Genomic DNA, 19,732 nt, shown 5'->3' on the forward strand with positions numbered 1-19,732 from the left:
CGGTTCTGCAGTGCTTTCCTGACAGCTGTGGTTGAGGCACCAAGAAAATTCCTTTTAAATTTTGCCTGTGTGTTTTGTGTTTGATTTTCATGCATCTCATTTTGAGGTTTCTAATATGTCGTTTTGGCTGCTGCTTTTATTTTTCTATGGATATTTTAGCAAATATTGCTTTTACAATAATCTAGTTAGTTAATTAGTTTTTGTTTGTTTGTTTAATAGATTTATATAGAACCCCATTTGTGCAATGCAGTATTCTGGGCAGTAAAAGCATTATTTTTTAATCTCATATTTACTAGTATTTTTGTGCCTATGGGCCACTTAGCTGATTTATGAGAAGGAATATCATATCATTTTCCCCACCAATCTCCCTGTTTATATGACCTCATCATCCATACATACTCACTATTTGCATCTGGCTTCTTTACTAGGTCTTATCAGTTCTCTTTCGCTTGTGTTTATTCTCTGCGCTTCTTAGTTATTCAAAATATATTTCTTTTTGTTTAGTTCTGTTTTAACCAATAACATTATGTTTAATGGTATCTTACACTTGCTACATGGTAGCATAAAGACTCTTTGGGTAACAAAGTTTGGACTGCAGGATTTGGTTAAAATCGTAGGTGAATTAAATAACATCACAGTCCTGTACTTTGATGCAGACATGTAGTTCCTGCAATGGGTCTAAATTCCACGTAAGTGTGTGTAAGATTGCTCCCTAAAATTTCAGTTGCTAAATCAACGTGGAATAATGTTAATCTGGTATGTAGTAGCATATTGATTTGGTTGTTGTTGTTGTAAAAGGGAAAGCTGAGGAAAACTCAAAAGGAAAACTCAACAGGGAATGAAAAATATGGCCTCTTCTAACAAGTGGCAGCTTCTATTTATTAAGCTGCAAGCTGCCTCATATTTCTATTAAGTCTGAAAGTCAATTTCAAAACAAAAAAAGAACATTAAACGTACATGTATTGAGGTTTGATAATGCATGCAAATATCTTTACCCTTGATTAGATGACAGCACAGTTCTACCTGTATGTTTATTCAGATTTGCATCCTGTTTAGTTTAGTGGCATTCACTTCCAGGTTAAATGGTTGTATGATTATAGTCCAATTGTCCAATTAATAGGAAAAAGATTAATCAGTTAAACATTCTGTTGTCACTTGGCCATGCTAGTAAAATGAATGAATGACTAGGGAGCCAGTGTGATATAGTGTTAGAACATTAAACTTTCATGTGGGAGATACAAGTTCTAAATCCTGACTGAGCTACAAAACTCACTGCATTGTCTTGGATTACTTACTCTCTCTCTCAGACTGACGTGAAGTTGTGAAGTTCCAGTGGAAGAATGCTGTGTGAACTCTGTGAACTCACTGGATGGTGGGGAAAGATAGAAACAAAAGTGACAAATGAATAAAAATGAGAAGATGGGGTGGGTGGAGAAGCACATTTCTGATTCATCTGATGACTCACCGGCCCCACCCAGCCAACTTGAAGTCACCATGTTGATCACTAACGTTTCTCTCTCTCTCCATCCTATCCTCCATCTGTTCAGAAAACACAACTGAGCTGCCTTCTCCTCGAAGAGGAACACATCTGTATGTGACGAGCATCAATGGTGTTTCAGAACTCTGGATCTGGGATGCTGCAGTCTCTGAATGTGAGCCACTGTCTACATCTTAATTCATGACAATGCTATTATTATTATTATGATTGCTGTTTTTATTAACCATTATTTGCCTGTTGTGACCAGGTTAAGGGGGGAGAGGCAGGAAATGTTTTGGAACAGATAGATCCAGGACGTGGCCTAAAAATCCCAGGGGGGCTGTTGATGCCTCTTGTAAATAACAGGAGGGATTTAATCCATTTCTGGCAGAAACCCTGGGTCTTCCAGTCAGGCGTTTGTCTGGCAGCCAAAGAGAGGCATTCCCATCTGGTATTCCCACGGAAGGAATGATGTGATGTTCAGGGCAACTCTGTGTAAAGGATGATTAGATAACATGCAGCAGGGGAGTGCCTAGGCTGGAAACTCTGCCGTCCCTCCCTTGTTTCGAAGAAAGACACAAAGTACAGACTATATCTCAATGGCAGAACCGCTGCTTTGCTGCAGAGCATTCCAGCTTCTGCCTGTGAGCCCGAGAACCCACTTCTCAGTCACACCATCGATGAGACAAGAGTTAGAGGGAACAAACAGCCTGAAGGCCAAACCAATTATAGATAAACTGCCATTAGAAGGAGGAGTTCCTTACAGGTTGAAAATATTTGATCACCACAGTAGCAACTTTCCACATCTCCTCCAACCTGCTAACTAGCTCGACTTGTTTATGATTGGTCCATCAGGAGGTTCCATGCTCAGGTATGATTGCTCAGCCATGAAGGTCTGCCTGAATCACGTCTCAGAAACACTAATGGAATTTGATTTCTAATTATGGGCTATCTGGCCTGACGTAGATTATTTTGAAAGTTACTTTGTCCCCGACTACAATGGGCACCTCTTCACATGTGTCTACATTGACCTCTCTATGTTCTCTATTTCCATTCTGATTTCAAACCCTGATTACCTGTCTTTTATCTGAAATCATGAAAGAGCCCGAAAAACCCACAACAACCAACTTTATAGACCTCACTGTTTGGCATTTAAAAAGTGAATTCGTATTCAAGACTGGAAATTAAAAGAAGACTCTGATAACAGCTTTCAGCTCCTTGTCCATCTCTATGGGACACTCCTCTATGTGTGCGCGCATGTGTGCGTGCATGTGCGCATTCATGTGTTCATGTGCATGCATTGTATGCATGGCCATGTATACCTGTTTGGTCTGTGTTTTTGATTATCCTCACTCAGGCTAAGTTATTCCAAATTATTTTTTAAAATCCGATTATTAGTATTTGAATTTGCATAAGGTAGTTGCAGTGATGTTATACCAATGTTTAATGAGTACAGTGCAGAATACAGTGCAGCCTTAGACTTAGACCAAAGGGGTCCAGGTTCAATCCCTCTTGCAAACTTCAGTGGCAGGTTTAATATCTCTATTCCTGGCATGTGAGGGATAGAATAGGATGAGAGGCACACGCCTTTTATATCCTGTGATGAGCTCACTGGAGTAGGGGAGAGATATGGACTTAGTAGATGACACAGCCGCCTAGAATGGTCGTATAGACCAGATGGATGGGATACAAATCAAATCAATCAATCAATCAATCAATCAATCAATCAATCAATCAATCAATCAATCAATCAATCAATCAATCAATCAATCAATCAATCAATCAATCAATCAATCAAAAAACAAACAAACAAACAAACACATTTACTGTACTTCAGAAAATTAGCTCTATTTGTTTGTTTAAATCATCTCTTCTGCTCCATAAAACAATGCAGGCCAGACTGGGTGAAATCTCATAGTAGATCTGTAACTCTGTGCAAATGTACACACGTGCACGCACAACATGACTGGTGAGTGTTATTGTTAGGGTGAATTAACGGACAGTGAAATTTGTCACAGTATTCTAAGGTGCGTTACCCGAGGCCTTTGGTCACAGTTTAATCAACAAGATCTCTCCTGAGAACTTTTAGTCTTTCCGAAAGATTTGGTCCCTGGTTTCGTCCCTCGCCGTCTGCAATTGCTGACCCTCCCACTCGCCAGCATCTGCTCAGACCTAGAGTTACCCCTTTTTTGTTCTTGCCACAGCTTTCGTGCCTTCACATTTGCGAGAGAGGTAGAAATAAACTGTGCTCTTTTTTTTCTGCAAGGAGGTGCTTTCAGGGGAAATGCACGTCTGTTAAAAATATTTGAGTTAATACATTTTCCAATGTTCCCACTCAATTTCTGTTTGTTGGCATTTAAAAACACGTAAAGTGTAGACCATAGCTAAAATGTAGAGCCACAGAAGCTCCCTGTTTCAAGCTGAGATTAGCATTCTGAATGTGAAATTTTACCCCCAAAATGTGTATTTTATACCTATTCTAATGAGTGGTTTGTTCTGATTTTGGCAGTCATCACATGCATGATGTCATAAACCTTTGGCTGTCGAATGTCAGATATCATTGTCAAGCACATATGGATGTTATGTACCACTGCTTGTCTGTTACTGAATGCTACTGAATATTATTATGTCATAGCCAAAATCTTGTTGTTTAACATAGTAAATGACACTAGAGTAGGGCCATTGAATCAGGGGGATTCGGAGAGTCAATTTCATCCCTAAGTTCATTGATTCAAATGGGTCAACTCTAACTGTGACTTACTTTAGCACAGTAAATTGCAGTTAGAGTAGGCCCATCTGAATCAGTGGAACTTACAAATCCTCATTGATTCAGTGGGCCTGCTAGTGTGATTTGTTATGCTAAACAACAGGAGTTTGGCCCTGAACTATCAAATGTCAGCTGGTGATTTTTGCAAAGATACTGTATGTCATCCTATATCGAACAGAAATTTGTAGGGTGTGTGTGTGATTATTGTGTGTATGCTGCAAACTTGCATGAGAATGAAAAGATCTGACATTAAGAACTTGGAGACAGAGTTTTGAAAAACATGTGGAAAGACAGATTGTTTCCACTCTGACTGGACCCTGCAGTGGTTTCAAAACGGGTTCAAATGGAAGTGATCATTGCTTAAACTAGGCCAGCCCTCTCTGGAGGCAGAGTGAGGCCTCAGGTTAACAGTTTGTGTGCATGAAATTGTTTATTTATTTATTTATTTCTTTATTATTGTGTTTTACTGCTGAGGGATGGGGAGAGGTGCTTTAGGAATTTCCTCTTTCATCTGCCAGAATAACTTGGCTGCCACTTCACCCCAGGCAGTGAACTATCCTGGACAAGTCTTATGCTCCAGTGTACGTACGCTGTGCTTCTCATGGTATCGTCCACATAAGACCCAGTCCAAAAGGCTTAAATAACCATCTCTTTTTTCCAAACCTTGCAGGGTGTGTCGTCCACGGAGCGTCATCATCTTGACCATGGCAACCACCTCTCTCCTCTCCCGGCAGGAAGGCCCACCCTCAGCAACCTGGCATCTCGTCACACAGAGACTGGGACACCTGAGGCAGCCCTGGACCTCAGCCTGGATGACTTCATCCCTTCCCACCTCCAGAAAAACCCGTCTCTCGTCAACAGCACAAACCGAGTATCTCCTCAGGCTACATCTACACCCCAAATTGTGCGGGTCCCTTTGCAGCAGAGGGTGAGTGTGTGTGTGTGTGTGTGTGTGTGTGTTTATGTGTGTGTATGTGTGATAAGTGAGGCTTGCTTGCTGTCTAAGCAGGGTCACTCATACTCCAGTGCAACTGGACTACCAGAAATGAGAACAAAAAATTAATTTATATAGAGAATCTTTCGTATACCTATACGGGACAGCAGAGATCCGTGAACAGAAATCTGGTCTTTTTATATTTAAGGAAATAAGATTGTTGTATTACCAAGGCTGAGAGACTAGCTAAAGGTAATCTTAAATTTAAGGTGGGACTTTTTTTAAAAAAGCATGCTGCTTATGTAACACTTAAAGCACCTTCTGGCAGTTTATAATTTAATTATGCAGACTACACATTTCCCCCACCCCCAGCAAGCTGGGCACTCAATTAACTGACCTCAGAAGGATGAAACCTTGAGCCAGCTACCTGGGATTGAACCCAGGTTATGAGCCGAGTTATGGCCGCAGTACTGCAGTTCAACCACTGAGCTATTGCATTTCTCATCCTTCCACCCTCGCTGAGCTGCGTCTCCCATAATCCAGAGCCTTCGTAGTCAATGGAGGAGATTATGGGACCTGCTGCCAACAATATCTGAAAGGCTACATCTCTCTATTTCTGACCCGAATTGTTTCAAGGTGAGGAAGGGATGTGCTGTGTGTAGAGATAATCCTTTTTGCCTTTATAAACTCTATGAGTTTAGATCAAATTAGGAGTTTAGACAGATGGCTGGATGTTAAAACTCTCAGGGCCTTCAAGGGATGTTGTCAAAGTTGTGGAATACACACTTGCTTGGCATTTAGGTGCCTCCTTTAAATCTTTTGCAACAATATCTTAGTCTGTGCTTTTAACTTTGCTGCTATGGGTATGTAGTTTTAACTATAAATTTAATGAATGCTCACTTTCTTAAAATCCAGGTTTGAATGATTTTTTCCAGAAAAGTGGCATATTAGTAATAATATTGCCAAACAGAAAATATATAGCATTTTTTTCCTATATGCACATTGTAATCCATCATGGAAACAAGTCGTACCTGCAATAAATAACTGCAATGTGGAATGCTCCCGTTTCAGCATTTACCTAACCAGGCATGTCCCTTTACCAGGGTACTTTATTCTATTCCTACTCCATCTTTGTTTTCTGTTCTTTATCCCCCAAATTTGTCAGCAGTTGGTGCCTACTGAGCATTCCTCATGAGGCTGTTTTGTTTTGTTTTCCCCAGCTCTTTGTGCAGAAAGGAAATGACCTATTCAGAGAATGAGAGAGAGCTTTCCTGGGCCTCTTTTTATATCTATATGTCTTTTCCTGCTGCTTCCTTTTCCATCCATTTCATTCCATGCCTCTTCCTTCACACTTATCTAGGTTTTTTCCCCCCCTTGTCCATCAGACAACATTTTGCAACCATTGCATCATTGGCCTGTTTGGGTGTCTCAGAAACAGGGAGGACCCCCAACCTGTCACTGAAGGTCAACCTTTTGAGATACCCAGTCAACTTCTACCAGGATGACTTGGTCCAAGCTGGCTTAAGAGGCAGACCTAAATATATGCTTTTGTCAGATGTTCTTTCTCCTGTGCTAGAGAAGATGTGGGGAGATGGGATCCCCTGTTCCTTGTCCAGCACTATTCTGTCTCTGGAAGTAAATTCCCAGTGTGCTCACACAGATGACAGGTGAGCCTGGACAATGCTGTCACGAACTGTTTGTGCTCTCCAGCTTTTCTGGTGATAAAGAAATGTGTACTAGATAGAAAAGTCAAAGTGTACACGTGCCCTTTGTATTTGCCCCCCCCCAAAAAAGGAGTCCTTAAAAGAAGGTGGCCAGAATCCTGTTAGATGTATACATCAGCATAAGTGTACTTGTGTAAATTATGACAGTGAATGCCACTAATTAATTAGTTGCCACTTGCTTTCCTAGTCATGCAACAAGGCATGTGACTCACATGCAATCAAGAATGTGAGTGGCAGGTTGTTAATTAGTGCCAATTCACCACTGTGATTTATGCAATTGCACTTAATGCCAGCATAAATCGCCACCAGCATTCTGACCAGTATTTGGAAGGAAGGAATCTTGGAAGTTGGAAAATCTAGGCAATTGGCCTTACAAGGGTATGATATACAAATAATGTGCTAGTTCTCATTCTAAACAGGGCTGTGTTAAATTCTGTTTTACTTGTCTTGCTTCTTATGCGCTCTGAGAAGAATTTGTTGCTGTGGGTGGCACTGACAGCAGCCTGCAATGATTGCTGATGATGGCAATGATGATCAAAAGTAAGGCCACCTTACATAGGTCTGATGACGATGATCATAACAATGACTTCTCTTTCTCCCCTGTGCTTTTTCCTTCCAATTAATTGATGATGAGAAGACGACGGGCATGTAATGATAACTGTGAACTCTAAAAGGACAGCTAGTGGCTGCCTAGGTCTGATGATGACTGATTTTTCTTTTCCATGTATTGTTGTTGTTGCCCACTTTTGGAGTTGATAATTGTTGCCTTGCCCCTGCTTTTTTGGAGTAGTTTTGAGAGCTCTGTAGGGCTTTATTTGGGCTAGTAGCAGAAACGAAAATGAGGGAAACGTATCAAAAGAACTTTAAAAAGTGTATCCCTTTCAGGTTCCACAAAAGGACTATGCAAAATTGACCTGAAAACAGAAGAATCATGTCCCTACAAAAAAAACCAAACAAAAAAAAACAAACAAACTGAAATGAAGGAAATCCAAATGTTTTCCCTGTGTGCATCTCTCTTGAGGAATCTCAATATACTCCCATTTTAAGACTGAAATGTACTGAAAGAAAGAAAAAAGCAGAGTGCTAATGGACTGTTTTGCTCTACTCATCCTCAGAAAGTACCTGTGATCCGTAACTGTGGTTCAAATACTCTGAATTTTGAGTTCCACGACACGGCCCCTCGCACTGTGTACAACGGGATATCCCAGCCACCAAAAACAACCCAGTGGAACAACTCAGGTAAGTAATTCCAGTCAAGAAAGGAGGACAGGATCCAGTTACCTTCACACAAGGGGACCCTGTCACCCTTTGCCTCCTTTATCTTCCTCTTGGCCATTTGCTTCAGCCTTTGTATCTGATTAAAGCTGAAGCCAACAAGTTCAGCTGTCTGTCTGGGCTCCTATTTATCGTCAGAGATGACGGGAAAGAGCCCCTTGGTTTTTGTCAAAGCAGAGGGCAGCTCTGGTAGGGGGGAAGAAAAGTGAGCTAACAAAAGAAGAGTCTTGTGTTGCCTTCAGGACTAACAGATTTATTTTAGCATGTGCTTTTTACAAAAGTAAGCCATGGAGGTTTGTGTATTGCACAGAGAACAATATGCAATCCTCAGGACTACCTGTTTTGGCTGGATTGCATTATTATCTCAGCACTGAACTAATGTGAATCACAGAGCTGAATGCCTTGTTTTAGAGGCACTGAAGAATTTTTAGGGCTTGCTTCGAATCTTGAGGCTGATGTCCTCTTGGTGTTTTGATCCCATGACACTTGGCCAACATGTGCAGTCGTCAGAAATTATAGGGGCTGTAGTCCAGAAGGGAGATAGGATAGAACTCTTCAACTACTTAAGAGGTAGCCATAGAGAGGAGGGGCAGGATCTGTTCTCGATAATCCCAGAGAGATATGTAATCATTGGCTCAAGCGACAAGAAGCCAAATGTACGCTAACTATCAGGAAGAACATCTTAACTGTCAGAGCAGTATGACAGTGGAACCCCATGACCTCAGGAAGTGGTGAGCACTCCAACACTTGAGCCATTTAAGGGGAAATTGGACAACCATATTTCAGATCTGCTTTGATTTGGAATCAATTCCTGCCTTAAAGGCCCCTTCCAACTCAATAATTCTATGATTTTACAAAAAATATCTTGGAGCCCTCCAAATTTCCTACCACAGTCAGTGATATTGTTGGGGAAAACTTGCAAGCAGGATATATTGACTGGTTGATTGATTGATTGATTGATTGATTGATTGATTGATTAAATTTATATCCCACCCATTTAGACCCAAGTCTACTCTGGGCAGCTAACAATAAAAAATGGCATAAAAGTGATATAATAAAATAGAGTAATATTGTTCAAGATGGGGAAAAGATAAAAATAATCAAGTGTATAGAAGTAATGGCTTTTATTTATCCTCAGCATTTCCTAATTAGAGGTATACCACTGCCCCTACATGTTTATTTACTGTTTATTTAAAATATTTTTACCCTACCTTTCTCCTTAAAAAGGACACAAGGCAGCTTACATCTTTGAAAGACAGTATTTCAAGATGAAAGCAATGAGCATATAACAGTCATTTACATAATCAAAATACAATATTTAAAGCTAAGAACAATCAGCATAAAGAGGCAGCTTACATCATCAGAAGTTGTTGATGTATCACCTATCACAAAAAAAGAGAAAAGATGCAGAGCTGGTAAACCGTAGGTTTTCTCGATGATGGCCTGACTGCTCTTACCTTAATAACAACTAGGGCTTTGCCTACTTCTTCCTTCACTGTTCATGTCTCTTTGCAGCAAATAACTGGTACCCAACTTGGCCTGCTAAAGAAAGCAGACCCCTGAAATCTCAAGCAGCACCTGTTCCTTCCCAGGCTGGTTTATCCATTAACCCAGCTGTGAATGGCACCGCAGAGCCAGGGCCAGGCTGGTCAGCTACTTGGACAAAAGATGGCAGGAGGAAGGAAAAACGCTGGCTGAAGTATGATGGAATTGGGCCAGTGGATGAGTCTGGGATGCCCATAGCTTCGCGATCGGTAAGTCTCTGGAACAAATGCATGTAGACAGAGAATCTGTAGCCAAGTTGTCTGGAACTAGCCAGCTTTTGGGTCTTGTCTCAAGCCGTGGAACACTGGGCTGGCTCTACACTTCCGTGAAATTCCAAAAGTTTTCCAAATGCTGTACTGAAAAAAAAAACCTAAAGCTGAGGATAAGAGTGATGGTTTCTATGAGCCTGCCTGCAAGAAAACATCTGTAAAGCCTGGCACATTCTGTCTCAAATAAATAGTTCTTGAAGTAGTCTTGTGGAAAAAGAGAGAGGCAAACATATTGGTCTGATGTAAAAGCATGCTTCGTTAGTGCAATTGGTGGTTTGCAAATTAGAAACCAATGTTGAGGCTGCATGTCCCTCCTTCAGCTTCCCTCCACTCTCTAACACAGATTTACTATCTCTTTGTTGATCTTAAGCAGAGACTTAGTATTATATCTGCAATAATACAAGGCATAGGAACAGCTAGCCTTTGTGTCCTTCATATCCAGGATCTGGCTACCATTGCAGATGCATATTGTGAACTAAGGGCCAATAAAGGCAGAAAGGAGGAATTTGCACTGAAGAGGGAAGGAGAAAGTAGGAGGGGATGCATATTGTTTTGATTCCCAGCTTGCAAACTGCAACAGGCCAATGGAAGAGATTTTGGAATTCATTTCATAGATGCTTTGGGTGTGTCAATGTGGAAGTTCTCGCTGGTGTCAAACACAGCCTCCAAATGTAATAAGTTGCAAAAGCAAGAGCAGAGCAAGCTGTGAGATATACTGTATATAAATGAAGTCACAATCTTATTCCATTATATTCTGGAAGGAAACACTGTTATTTATAATTTTGTTAAAATTCAAATGTCAGGTGAAGATTAAAGAAGTTTATATAGATGCAATGTTCTTTCTAGCCCATCAGTCTCATGCTGATCTTACGTATGCCTTCCCTCAATTCTCTCTGTCCTTGTTAGTGACTTTCCTGTCTGATTTATATTCCAGAGTGTGGACAGCCCACGAGACTGGTATCGTAGCATGTTCCAGCAGATCCACAGCAAACTTCCTGGTACTGTCCCTTTATATAATAAATATATACAGTATTCTTTCTGATCACGGCTCCCAGAATCCCACAACCAACATCAACATGGCTGTGTGATTTTTTCCATAATAACTAATCCTTGAAAAAGTGTCTCTCTATCAGGCACAATCCCGTACAGCTATTGAGCAGCCTCTAGTGGTTAAAACATCTCATTGTGGGTTTGTTTTTGTTTTTTTAATGCTGCTGATCGTAACCTGTTCTGGGACTTGGAAAATACATGCTGTGAGAGCAACTGCAATTTTGGGGGTCAGTCGTGAACATTCCTGGTAGCTTTACATAAACTAAATCCTCCAATTATAATATGGGGATCTGGAGACAGATCTGGAAAATTTATGGATTTTGTATACATTTACTTGCTTTGTCCAAGCTTCCACCTGAAACCTGCTATCTGAAATTTGTAGAGCTTAATCCTATTAAGTCTTCAATCCCCTTACATGCTTCATTTTAAAGTTATGTGTAAATGCAGACCCCCTCTGGCTTCCACTGGAAATCAGCCATTTTTCTTCAGCCAAATAAATAATTCCTTTGCTTAGCATCGAGCAGAACAGAGAACTTGAACGCCTGCTTGTTTGTTTGTTTATTATAATTACTAGCCTGCTTTGATGATATTACAGTACAAATAAAAACAAACTCCCTCAATGTGTGAATAAAGGAGTTGTATGGTTTCCATCACAGATTGTCCACCGAGATGACCAAGGCAGTATTTCTCTCACAATCAGTCTTAAAACCAGATTAAAGCAGATCTAGACAATCCACATCATGGAAAAGCCCTTAGAGATGCCATCCAAACCTCCAGTATCTTCCCCAATGGCATAATATTGGTTTTCAAAGAAGGGTCTCACAATTGCCACTTTTAGGATGATGACTCGTTTCAGAGAAGGACTCACAATGACCCTTACCCATTTGGCCTATCCTCGCCCCCAGATGCTTTGACAAACCTGGGATTTTGGGAATAGTTCTCATAAAGGTATTGTCCAACGATGGATTTGAATTTTGTTTCCTTATGAATCAACACAATTTCCTTTGCTTTTTGTGGGAAGAAGGTAATTCTGCTCTGCTTTTTCCAGAGAACCAGAGTAAACAATCATTAGAACTTGAATCTATCTATCCATTTTCTGAAGAACATAACAAATTTAATCAAAATGAAGTGAAATAATTTTTTTACCACTCCAGATGTATCAATGCTAGGTGAATAGGATCTATCATCTGTTTTAAAGTTGTTTTTTTTTCCCAGTTGCCTTTCAGTGTGAGGTGTGTGCACCATAAATTAGTCTATACAAATTTCCTTTCAAACCCTTCTGTGCATTCTCTCTATCCTGTCTGGTGTATAAAATAATTCCAGAGGATCCAGTTCCTTTGTCCTGGACATCCCCATGTTCTAGGCTGACCTTCTTCTCTTGCTAATGTTTGGTCAACGTGCTGCAGTTTGAGTAGAAATCTTATATGGCCTTGGGCTTGTCCTTGCCTTGGCCGACTGACAGCTCTTGCTCCTGGAGCCTGCCCTAAGTGCTCTTAATTTCTTTTTCCTGGCATAGTGCTCTGAACAGCATCAGACAGCTGGATCTACTGCCTGTTTTTCGCTCCAGCAATATCCCCAGCCAGCAGTCAACAACAAAAACAACAATAGTGAGGTTATCCCCAACTTTTAGCAGCGTTGCTGCAGTGTGAGAGAGGAAATGGCTGCCAAGCACAGCTGAGACCACTACTGCAGAAGCCAAATAAGCTCATTAGACTCCACAGATGGAGGAATAATTTTGCCCCAAATGCCCTCAGACCTGGAGCTAAGCATCTCTTTCTCTTTCAGAACCAGAACTGGATTGGGACTTTGCCTACAAGTCCAGAGGTAGGAATGTGTTTCTGCTTTTGAATGTGCATTCCAGGTGCCAGTTGTTGTGGGAGGGCGGGCATTGCGATGATGATCACAATACAAGCATTTACTTATGGGCTTGGAGTTGATACCAAATGAAAACAAAAGTGTGTGGATGCCCCTTGGCATCACTTTCGTGCTTAGGGCTCTCTTCCTTACCTCTATTCCACAGAAGCCCTGAAGTCTTGTCAGAACAAACACAGAATATAGACAGCAAGTGACAACATTGCCGTAGAGAAAGAATACTCTTAAGGTTTTTCCCCCAAGCCCTATGGGAGCTTTTTCAGTGCCATAATATTGGGATGGTTTTCTAATGTCCACGAGCAGGTGGGCAGAACCCAATCATTGTGATATTTTTCACAGAATCAGCCTCTGAGGTGTATTTGGTTCAGTCTAACATTCTTCGATCCAGAAGGAGCAATTTATGAATTAGTCTGTAGTAGTAGACCTTCAGTCTCAAGAGTCTATGGTAATGTACTCTGAATAGAGGCCTTGGAACAGCATCTAGTGTGGCTGAGAAGGCCAATTTGAGAGTGACCATCCCTTCCACACTGAAGACAAATACAATCTGTCCCCTGTCCAGCTCCCTGGTTTTGCTGGTTTAGGGAATGCTTCTTTGCCTCGCCCTTCTGAACAAGTGACTCTTCAAAATGGGAGAGGCCATGATACACCGCCTGCCTCCAGGCTGAATGCTCAGATGTCAAGGTTTCCTATCTGTTAAGGTCCATTCCTAAGGCCTTCAGATCCCGCTTGCAGAGATCCTTGTATTGCAGCTGTGGTCTCCCTCTGGGGCGATTTCCCTCCACTAATTCTCCATACAGGAGATCTTTTGTATTCCGACTGTCAGCCATTCTCACAACATGCCCGAGCCAATGTAGATGTTGCTGTTTCAGTAATGTAGACATGCTAAAAATTCCAGCTTGTACTAGGACTACTCTATTTGGAACGTTGCCCTGCCAGGTGATACCAAAAATACATCAGAGACAATGCATATGGAATGTGTTCAGCTTCCTCTCATGTCGTACACAAAGGGTCCAGGACTCACTGCAGTACAGGAGTGTGCTCAGGCTATAGTACAGGCTCTATAGACCTGGTTCTTGATATATGCTGTCAGCTTCTTACTAAGCCATACTCTCTTGGTGAGTCTAGAGAACATGTTGGCTGCTTTGCCAATGCATTTATCCAGCTCGACATCAAGAGATTGTTGAGACGAGGTACACAAAATCACGAACAACCTCCAACTCTTTTGTCTGTCAATTCTTGTCTCAATGTCTGTAACACACCTGGAAAGATGTATGAAATGTGTGTGCGAGATGCTTTTGCGTTTTGTGCTTTGGGTTTCTGAGGAAAGAGAGGCCTAGCAGAGGAAACACAGAGAATTAGATACACACACTGGGTTTCTGAGCAGGGCAACCACTTGAAAAACTCTGGCTGCCTCACAAAAAAAGTGATCGTTTTTGCTCTTTCAGATCTTAGGCCTCCAGGATTCTTAAAGAAGAGCCAGCCTTCGCCCTTGGCATCAAACAGTCCCTTTGGCCAACAGAATGGCTTGGACTGGTGAGTAGCATGAGGCATGAGGGAGATGCCAGAGTATCTCTTGCAGAGGATGGTGGCAGTAACGGGCAGTCCAGGGTAGAGGGAAAAGGCAAAACCATCTTGGGAAAGATGGAGGAAATTAGACCGAGTGAAAAGGCATACTTTTCTAGAGTGTATCTATGCTGCAAGCATAAACAAAGCCCTTTACACTACAGAAACCAATCCTGTTTTCTTAAGTGGAACTTCCTTCCTAGTGTTCATCCGAAGGCCCTTCCACATCCCCCAAAACTGTACTATTGATCTTTGAGGAGAACTAAGAAATGAAGCAGTATCGCCAAACTAGTTGCTAGAATGCTTTGGAAGAAGCAAAGGTTATACGCTGGAATCACAGATATATTCTGGGTGTTAGACATTATTGAAAGCTCTCTTCGCACATGCCTTCCTTGGTATGGCCACAAGCTCACAAAATTATCTAAAAAGTTAAAAGGCTGTGCTGTGTGCTTCCTAAAGATTTTCTTTGGTTCAGCATGGCACCTCTGCTAATGGCGGTTGGCCGTATATATCTAACACTTCTGGATATTACCAAAAAGGAGGGCAGGTGAACTATTTAATAATGTATACATTATGGAACTAGACCAGTATTTCCACATGTGGGTAACCATTAGATCATCTTAACACTGATTGTGGAGTATGTTGAATTCAGGGAAAAGAGAGATATGAAGACTTAGCACTGAACAAACAGCTTTGAAAAACACTCAGAACAGTTTTAGGGTCATTATAATAGGGTGCCTGGTATATTGTGAACTAAGTTACAGTTTCTTGAGAATGAAGGATTTGCTAATATTGAAGATCATGGGTTTCTCTAAGGACGACAACATTAAGCATTATTTGGAAGGTGTCATCAATAAGCCGTATGTGGTTGTTTTAATAGTTATGTTTTGTAATCTTCTAAGATTTAGAAGGGATGTGATGGTGCTACGGGTTGAACCGCAGAAACTCTCTGTGCTGCAGGGTCAGAAGACCAGCAGCCCTAAGATCAAATCCACATGATGGAGTGAGCTCCCGTCGCTTGTCCCAGCTCCTGCCAACCTAGCAGTTCGAAAGCATGTAAAAATGCGAGTAGATAAATAGGTACCACCTCGGTGGGAAGGTAATGGCATTCCGTGTCTAGTCCTGCTGGCCACGTGACCACAGAAACTGTCTTTGGACAAAATGCTAGCTCTATGGCTTGGAAATGGGGATGAGCACCGTGCCCTAGAGTCAGGCATGACTGGACTAAATGTCAAGGGGAACCTTCACCTTTACCTAAGATTTATAAACAGTCTGGAGACATGACAAGTAGGACAACAACAAAACTTTTAAAAGTCTTACAAACTTTTCTATTCACCATAGCCCTTGTGGTAATGATATACAGAGAGCTGGACGATATGTTACAGATACAGACAGTAGATCATTAGAAAAGAGAATTCCTAAATTGCAGAAAGCAAACTAACTTGCTTGATCTTGTGATTGCTATCTAGGACCTCAATATGGGCTTTGCTTGCTAGTGGTTTCTCAAATGTGAAAGTCTGCCTTCGGTCACATCTCTGCAACACCAAAGAGATTTCAGCTCTAACGATGGGCTATTTCAGAGGGATATATCTGTGAATTTCAGAGAGATACTTTGGCCCTTCCTGTCTTCAGAGCAAGTTGGCAAGTTATCAGCTCCTGAAGGCTGAAGGAGTGTTCTCCCAATTAAAAACTACCATAGCACTTTTATCTCCTGTCTTCCCATCAGTGGGTTCAAGGCAGCTTATAATACTTTTATCCATCACATTTTACAATAACCCTATAAGGCAGATCAGCCAGAGAGAGAGAGAGAGAGAGAGCGAGCACATGGCTGGCCTAAGGTTACCCACTGAATTTCACTGGGCAATGCTGACATTATGTTAGAACAGCTTGGGATTCCCACTTCCCTTAAAAAAAAATTAAAAGAAAACAAAATCCAGGCTTGTAGTAGTTCTGCCCTTTGTTGTTTACTTTCAGGGCAATACTAAAATCCCAGCTTCCTGTCAGGTGTCTCCTCTAAGCTTTCCGTGGCAATAACTAGGGGAGGAGCAGGTTTGCAAGTGAGAGCTAAGAGCCAGAGGTACTGCCTTTCTCCTGTTTGGGTGCGGTCTCCCTGCTGTAACTTAAGAGGAGTTTGGAATGTCAAACAAAACAGTATGTGAAACATATTTCAGGTATCTTGTGCAATTTTTTAAAGCTGTTGTGTACAAGCACAGCTGACCAGAGTGGGGACTGCAACGTACAAAAGTGGAGCAAGAATACACACACACAGAGAGAGACTCCTTCTATATTTGTAGTCCTGATTCTCAGCTGCTATAGATGCTAAGAGTACCTTCCCCTCCCAGGGCAAATACCGTAAGGGGTGGTACTTTAACTGGGAGCACAGTAAGGGAGCAAGTGGCTAATACACCCCTCCACTGAACCACAGTTCTCATCCTGTTCAATGCTGCTATTGAACAGAGTAATCATACATTTCACGTGTTGGCTTATTAAAAACAAAATGCTGGGAAATACCAACTTGCCCTGTTGAATGTATGCCTGTTTCAGTTCCCGGTTATGACACTAGGGGGAGATGTAGTGCATGAAAGCAGAGTTGGAACCATAATCAACCAGTGTGGCCTTGACATCCATTTCACACGCTTTCTTTTAAGAACTCTCAGCTGTGCAGTTTGAACCCATCATATCTGAGTTGATACGGAAGCTCCCACCACAGTGTTTTAACCTTTAACAAGCTCAGTTCCGTCCCCAGTTATCAAGTGACTGGGATTTGTGAACCATGCGCCCTGGGAGGCAATACCTGGAGGAGACAAAGGGTGCAAAAGCATATAAGGAGAGCTCTCCACAGGAATCTTTCTGTTGTGTGAAAAAATCCCTACATTGCAAATTCAAGGTGGCTGGGGGCAAAGAGTGGAGGACAACAGACCTCACAAAGCCCTTCCCTTCTCTTTCCCTTGCAGGAAAAATTGGGAAGCACCGGATTCTGCAAACACAGAGCCTAGGAGCATTTTCGATTATGAACCTGGGAAATCGTCCATCCTTGACGATCTCCACTCGGTATGCAGCTTTCCCTGGCTGTGGTTGTGTAGTGTTTGTCGACTGGTCTGATAAACAGGCCCGGGCTGTGTCTGGTCCAAATTCATCTCTGCTGTCAGTGCCTGAGCCTTGAAAAATGACTTGTAAAGACTGCAGCCCCCAGGATCTCTCAGCCAGCATGGCGAGCGAGGTGCAGCGGGGAGCCGTGGCTGTAACCCTGCACGCACTTTGGCCGTACCTCCTCAGAACAATTGTGCATCTGTGCTGCACAAGCTCATTGTGCTCAAATGGAACATAAGAAAAAATACGGACGTGGAACAATACTTAACAACACCATATGGAGAATCACTTTCTGCGGTGGGGAAATCCTGCCCACATCCCCACCGCTTGTTTCCGAATACAGCAGACTCTGTCCTGATTTTTATTTTGCCCTCCTTTGCAGCCGGAGAAGCCCGTCATCGTGTCTCCAGTGCAACGACAGCGGCCCTCCCCGCCCATTGAGGTGAGTACCTGTGGCCACAAAGTTAGGACTGGGTTCTAGCCAAGCATATGCTGTAAACTTCCTTGGGGTTGGGGGGGGGACGTGTAGGGGGAGCCAGTATGGAGACTGAAAGAGCAAGCAGGCGGGGATGATGCACTGTTGGAGACCCTCCCTGCAGGTTTCTCCCAAATAGGCTGGGTTGCAGCTGTGTTTACTGGCTTCCATGGAGCAGGATTCTTTGTTATTTCCTCTCCCCTCCTCCTCCTCCTCCTCCGCCTTGATGATGGTCTCTCCCTCTCATACCCCCCCCATGCTGTAGAAGCACTGCCAAGAAATTCAGTCAGAATTCAGAGGCCAAGGTGGTGCTCTAGTCCCAAATGCATCCCATGTATCCAGGTGTTTCTTTTGTCCTCTGCTCAGTATCACTTCTCTTGCATAATAAGAGTAAAACCTTGAACGTCTATGCTCAAACAGTTCACATTCCATAGACAGAAAACTTGTCTTTGTGACCGATACACATTGCACAAATGAAGCAACTAGTGCCTGACTTACTGCGTTCCACATAATGCATCCTACAGTTTTTATAAAATGATCTTGTAGGCTCCTCTCTCCTCTGTGATTTCTGCTAACACGAGAAGGGGCAAAAATCTACACTGGGCCCATCAGGACTCCTTGGCCTTTGAGATTTCAGCAGGTATTATTCATATATTGTTGCAACCACAAGAATTAGACCTTTTGTTTTTTTGTCATAAAAGTGGAGATTCTCGGGAAGCCAAACTCCACGCCCAGCATTCTCACTAAACTTTGGCACAAGTGTGTAAAGCGAATGGTGGCAACCAATTCAGATAAACTTCAGACTGAACTCTCAAAGATAAAAGGCTTGGAAAAGTGAAAAGGGTTTCATTTAGTGTCAATAAGGCAATTAGCGCCAAGCCTTCTTTTTTGAAAGAATTCTAAAGCCAGTCCCACCACAGGGCAGGCATGATTGCAAGATGTGCTACACAGTATTTTAAAGATGTTTGCTGCTCTACAGGAGAATCATGGTCCCTCACCCCACATAGCTTCTGATAAATTCACAGTTACTCCGTTAGATGAACCTCATCATCTGCAAAAACAAAACAAAATTCTACCATTCTCAAGAAAGATGTGTCAATCTCCACTTAAAACTAAACTAAACTGGGGGGGGGGAACCCCAGATATTTCTTCCCTTTAGTATAGTATTTGATTGAAGAAGTTCTATCCATGATTCTTCTCATATGACAGACATTTGCACCTCATTTTAAAGTATCTTTGTGTTGCTAGTTCTTGCTGAGGTCTTGACTGGTCATGCTTCAGCTTGCATTATTGGAAGCCTACAGTACTGAAAAATTCTTCATACTGGTGAATAAAGTGCCTCACATAGAGAACACTAGAATGTCAGGGAGGATTCAAGCCTGTAGCTTTCTCTCAGACACAGTAGTTTTCTGTGTGTAGGTACCAGAGCTTGCAAATGATCCTCCCCATTTTTTTTGGAGTGCACTTCCCAGAATCCCACTGCTGATATGTTAGCTGGGGGATTTTGGGAATTGTAGCCTAAAAAAATAAAAATTTCAGCCTCTGGTAGGAATCAGACTATAAGGGAACAGTATACATATTGATGAAGGATTATTTTGTCATGCAAATGCCCATCCACACACTGAACTGAGAGGCAGGCTTTCTCTCTCTCTCTCTCTCTGTGTGGGAAAAACAAGGCCTTGCTTTCGAAA

General features: G+C 42.1%; 1 protein-coding gene across 2 annotated transcripts in view; it reads left to right on the plus strand.

Annotated features, from left to right (window-relative positions):
- SORBS3 (sorbin and SH3 domain containing 3) overlaps positions 1 to 19,732 on the plus strand; it is a 58,997-nt gene that overhangs the window by 20,332 nt on the left and 18,933 nt on the right. For both annotated transcript variants that reach the window (XM_078379664.1, XM_072979161.2), the window contains exons 2-10: positions 1,548 to 1,652; positions 4,915 to 5,172; positions 8,018 to 8,141; positions 9,693 to 9,931; positions 10,926 to 10,989; positions 12,827 to 12,865; positions 14,359 to 14,446; positions 17,431 to 17,527; positions 17,949 to 18,008. In XM_078379664.1, coding sequence (XP_078235790.1) covers positions 1,608 to 1,652; positions 4,915 to 5,172; positions 8,018 to 8,141; positions 9,693 to 9,931; positions 10,926 to 10,989; positions 12,827 to 12,865; positions 14,359 to 14,446; positions 17,431 to 17,527; positions 17,949 to 18,008 — 1,014 coding nt within the window. In that variant the 5' untranslated portion in view covers positions 1,548 to 1,607. The remainder of the gene's footprint in view (positions 1 to 1,547; positions 1,653 to 4,914; positions 5,173 to 8,017; positions 8,142 to 9,692; positions 9,932 to 10,925; positions 10,990 to 12,826; positions 12,866 to 14,358; positions 14,447 to 17,430; positions 17,528 to 17,948; positions 18,009 to 19,732) is intronic.

Source organism: Pogona vitticeps, chromosome 8 (assembly GCF_051106095.1).
Source record: "Pogona vitticeps strain Pit_001003342236 chromosome 8, PviZW2.1, whole genome shotgun sequence".
Lineage (NCBI taxonomy): Eukaryota > Metazoa > Chordata > Lepidosauria > Squamata > Agamidae > Pogona > Pogona vitticeps.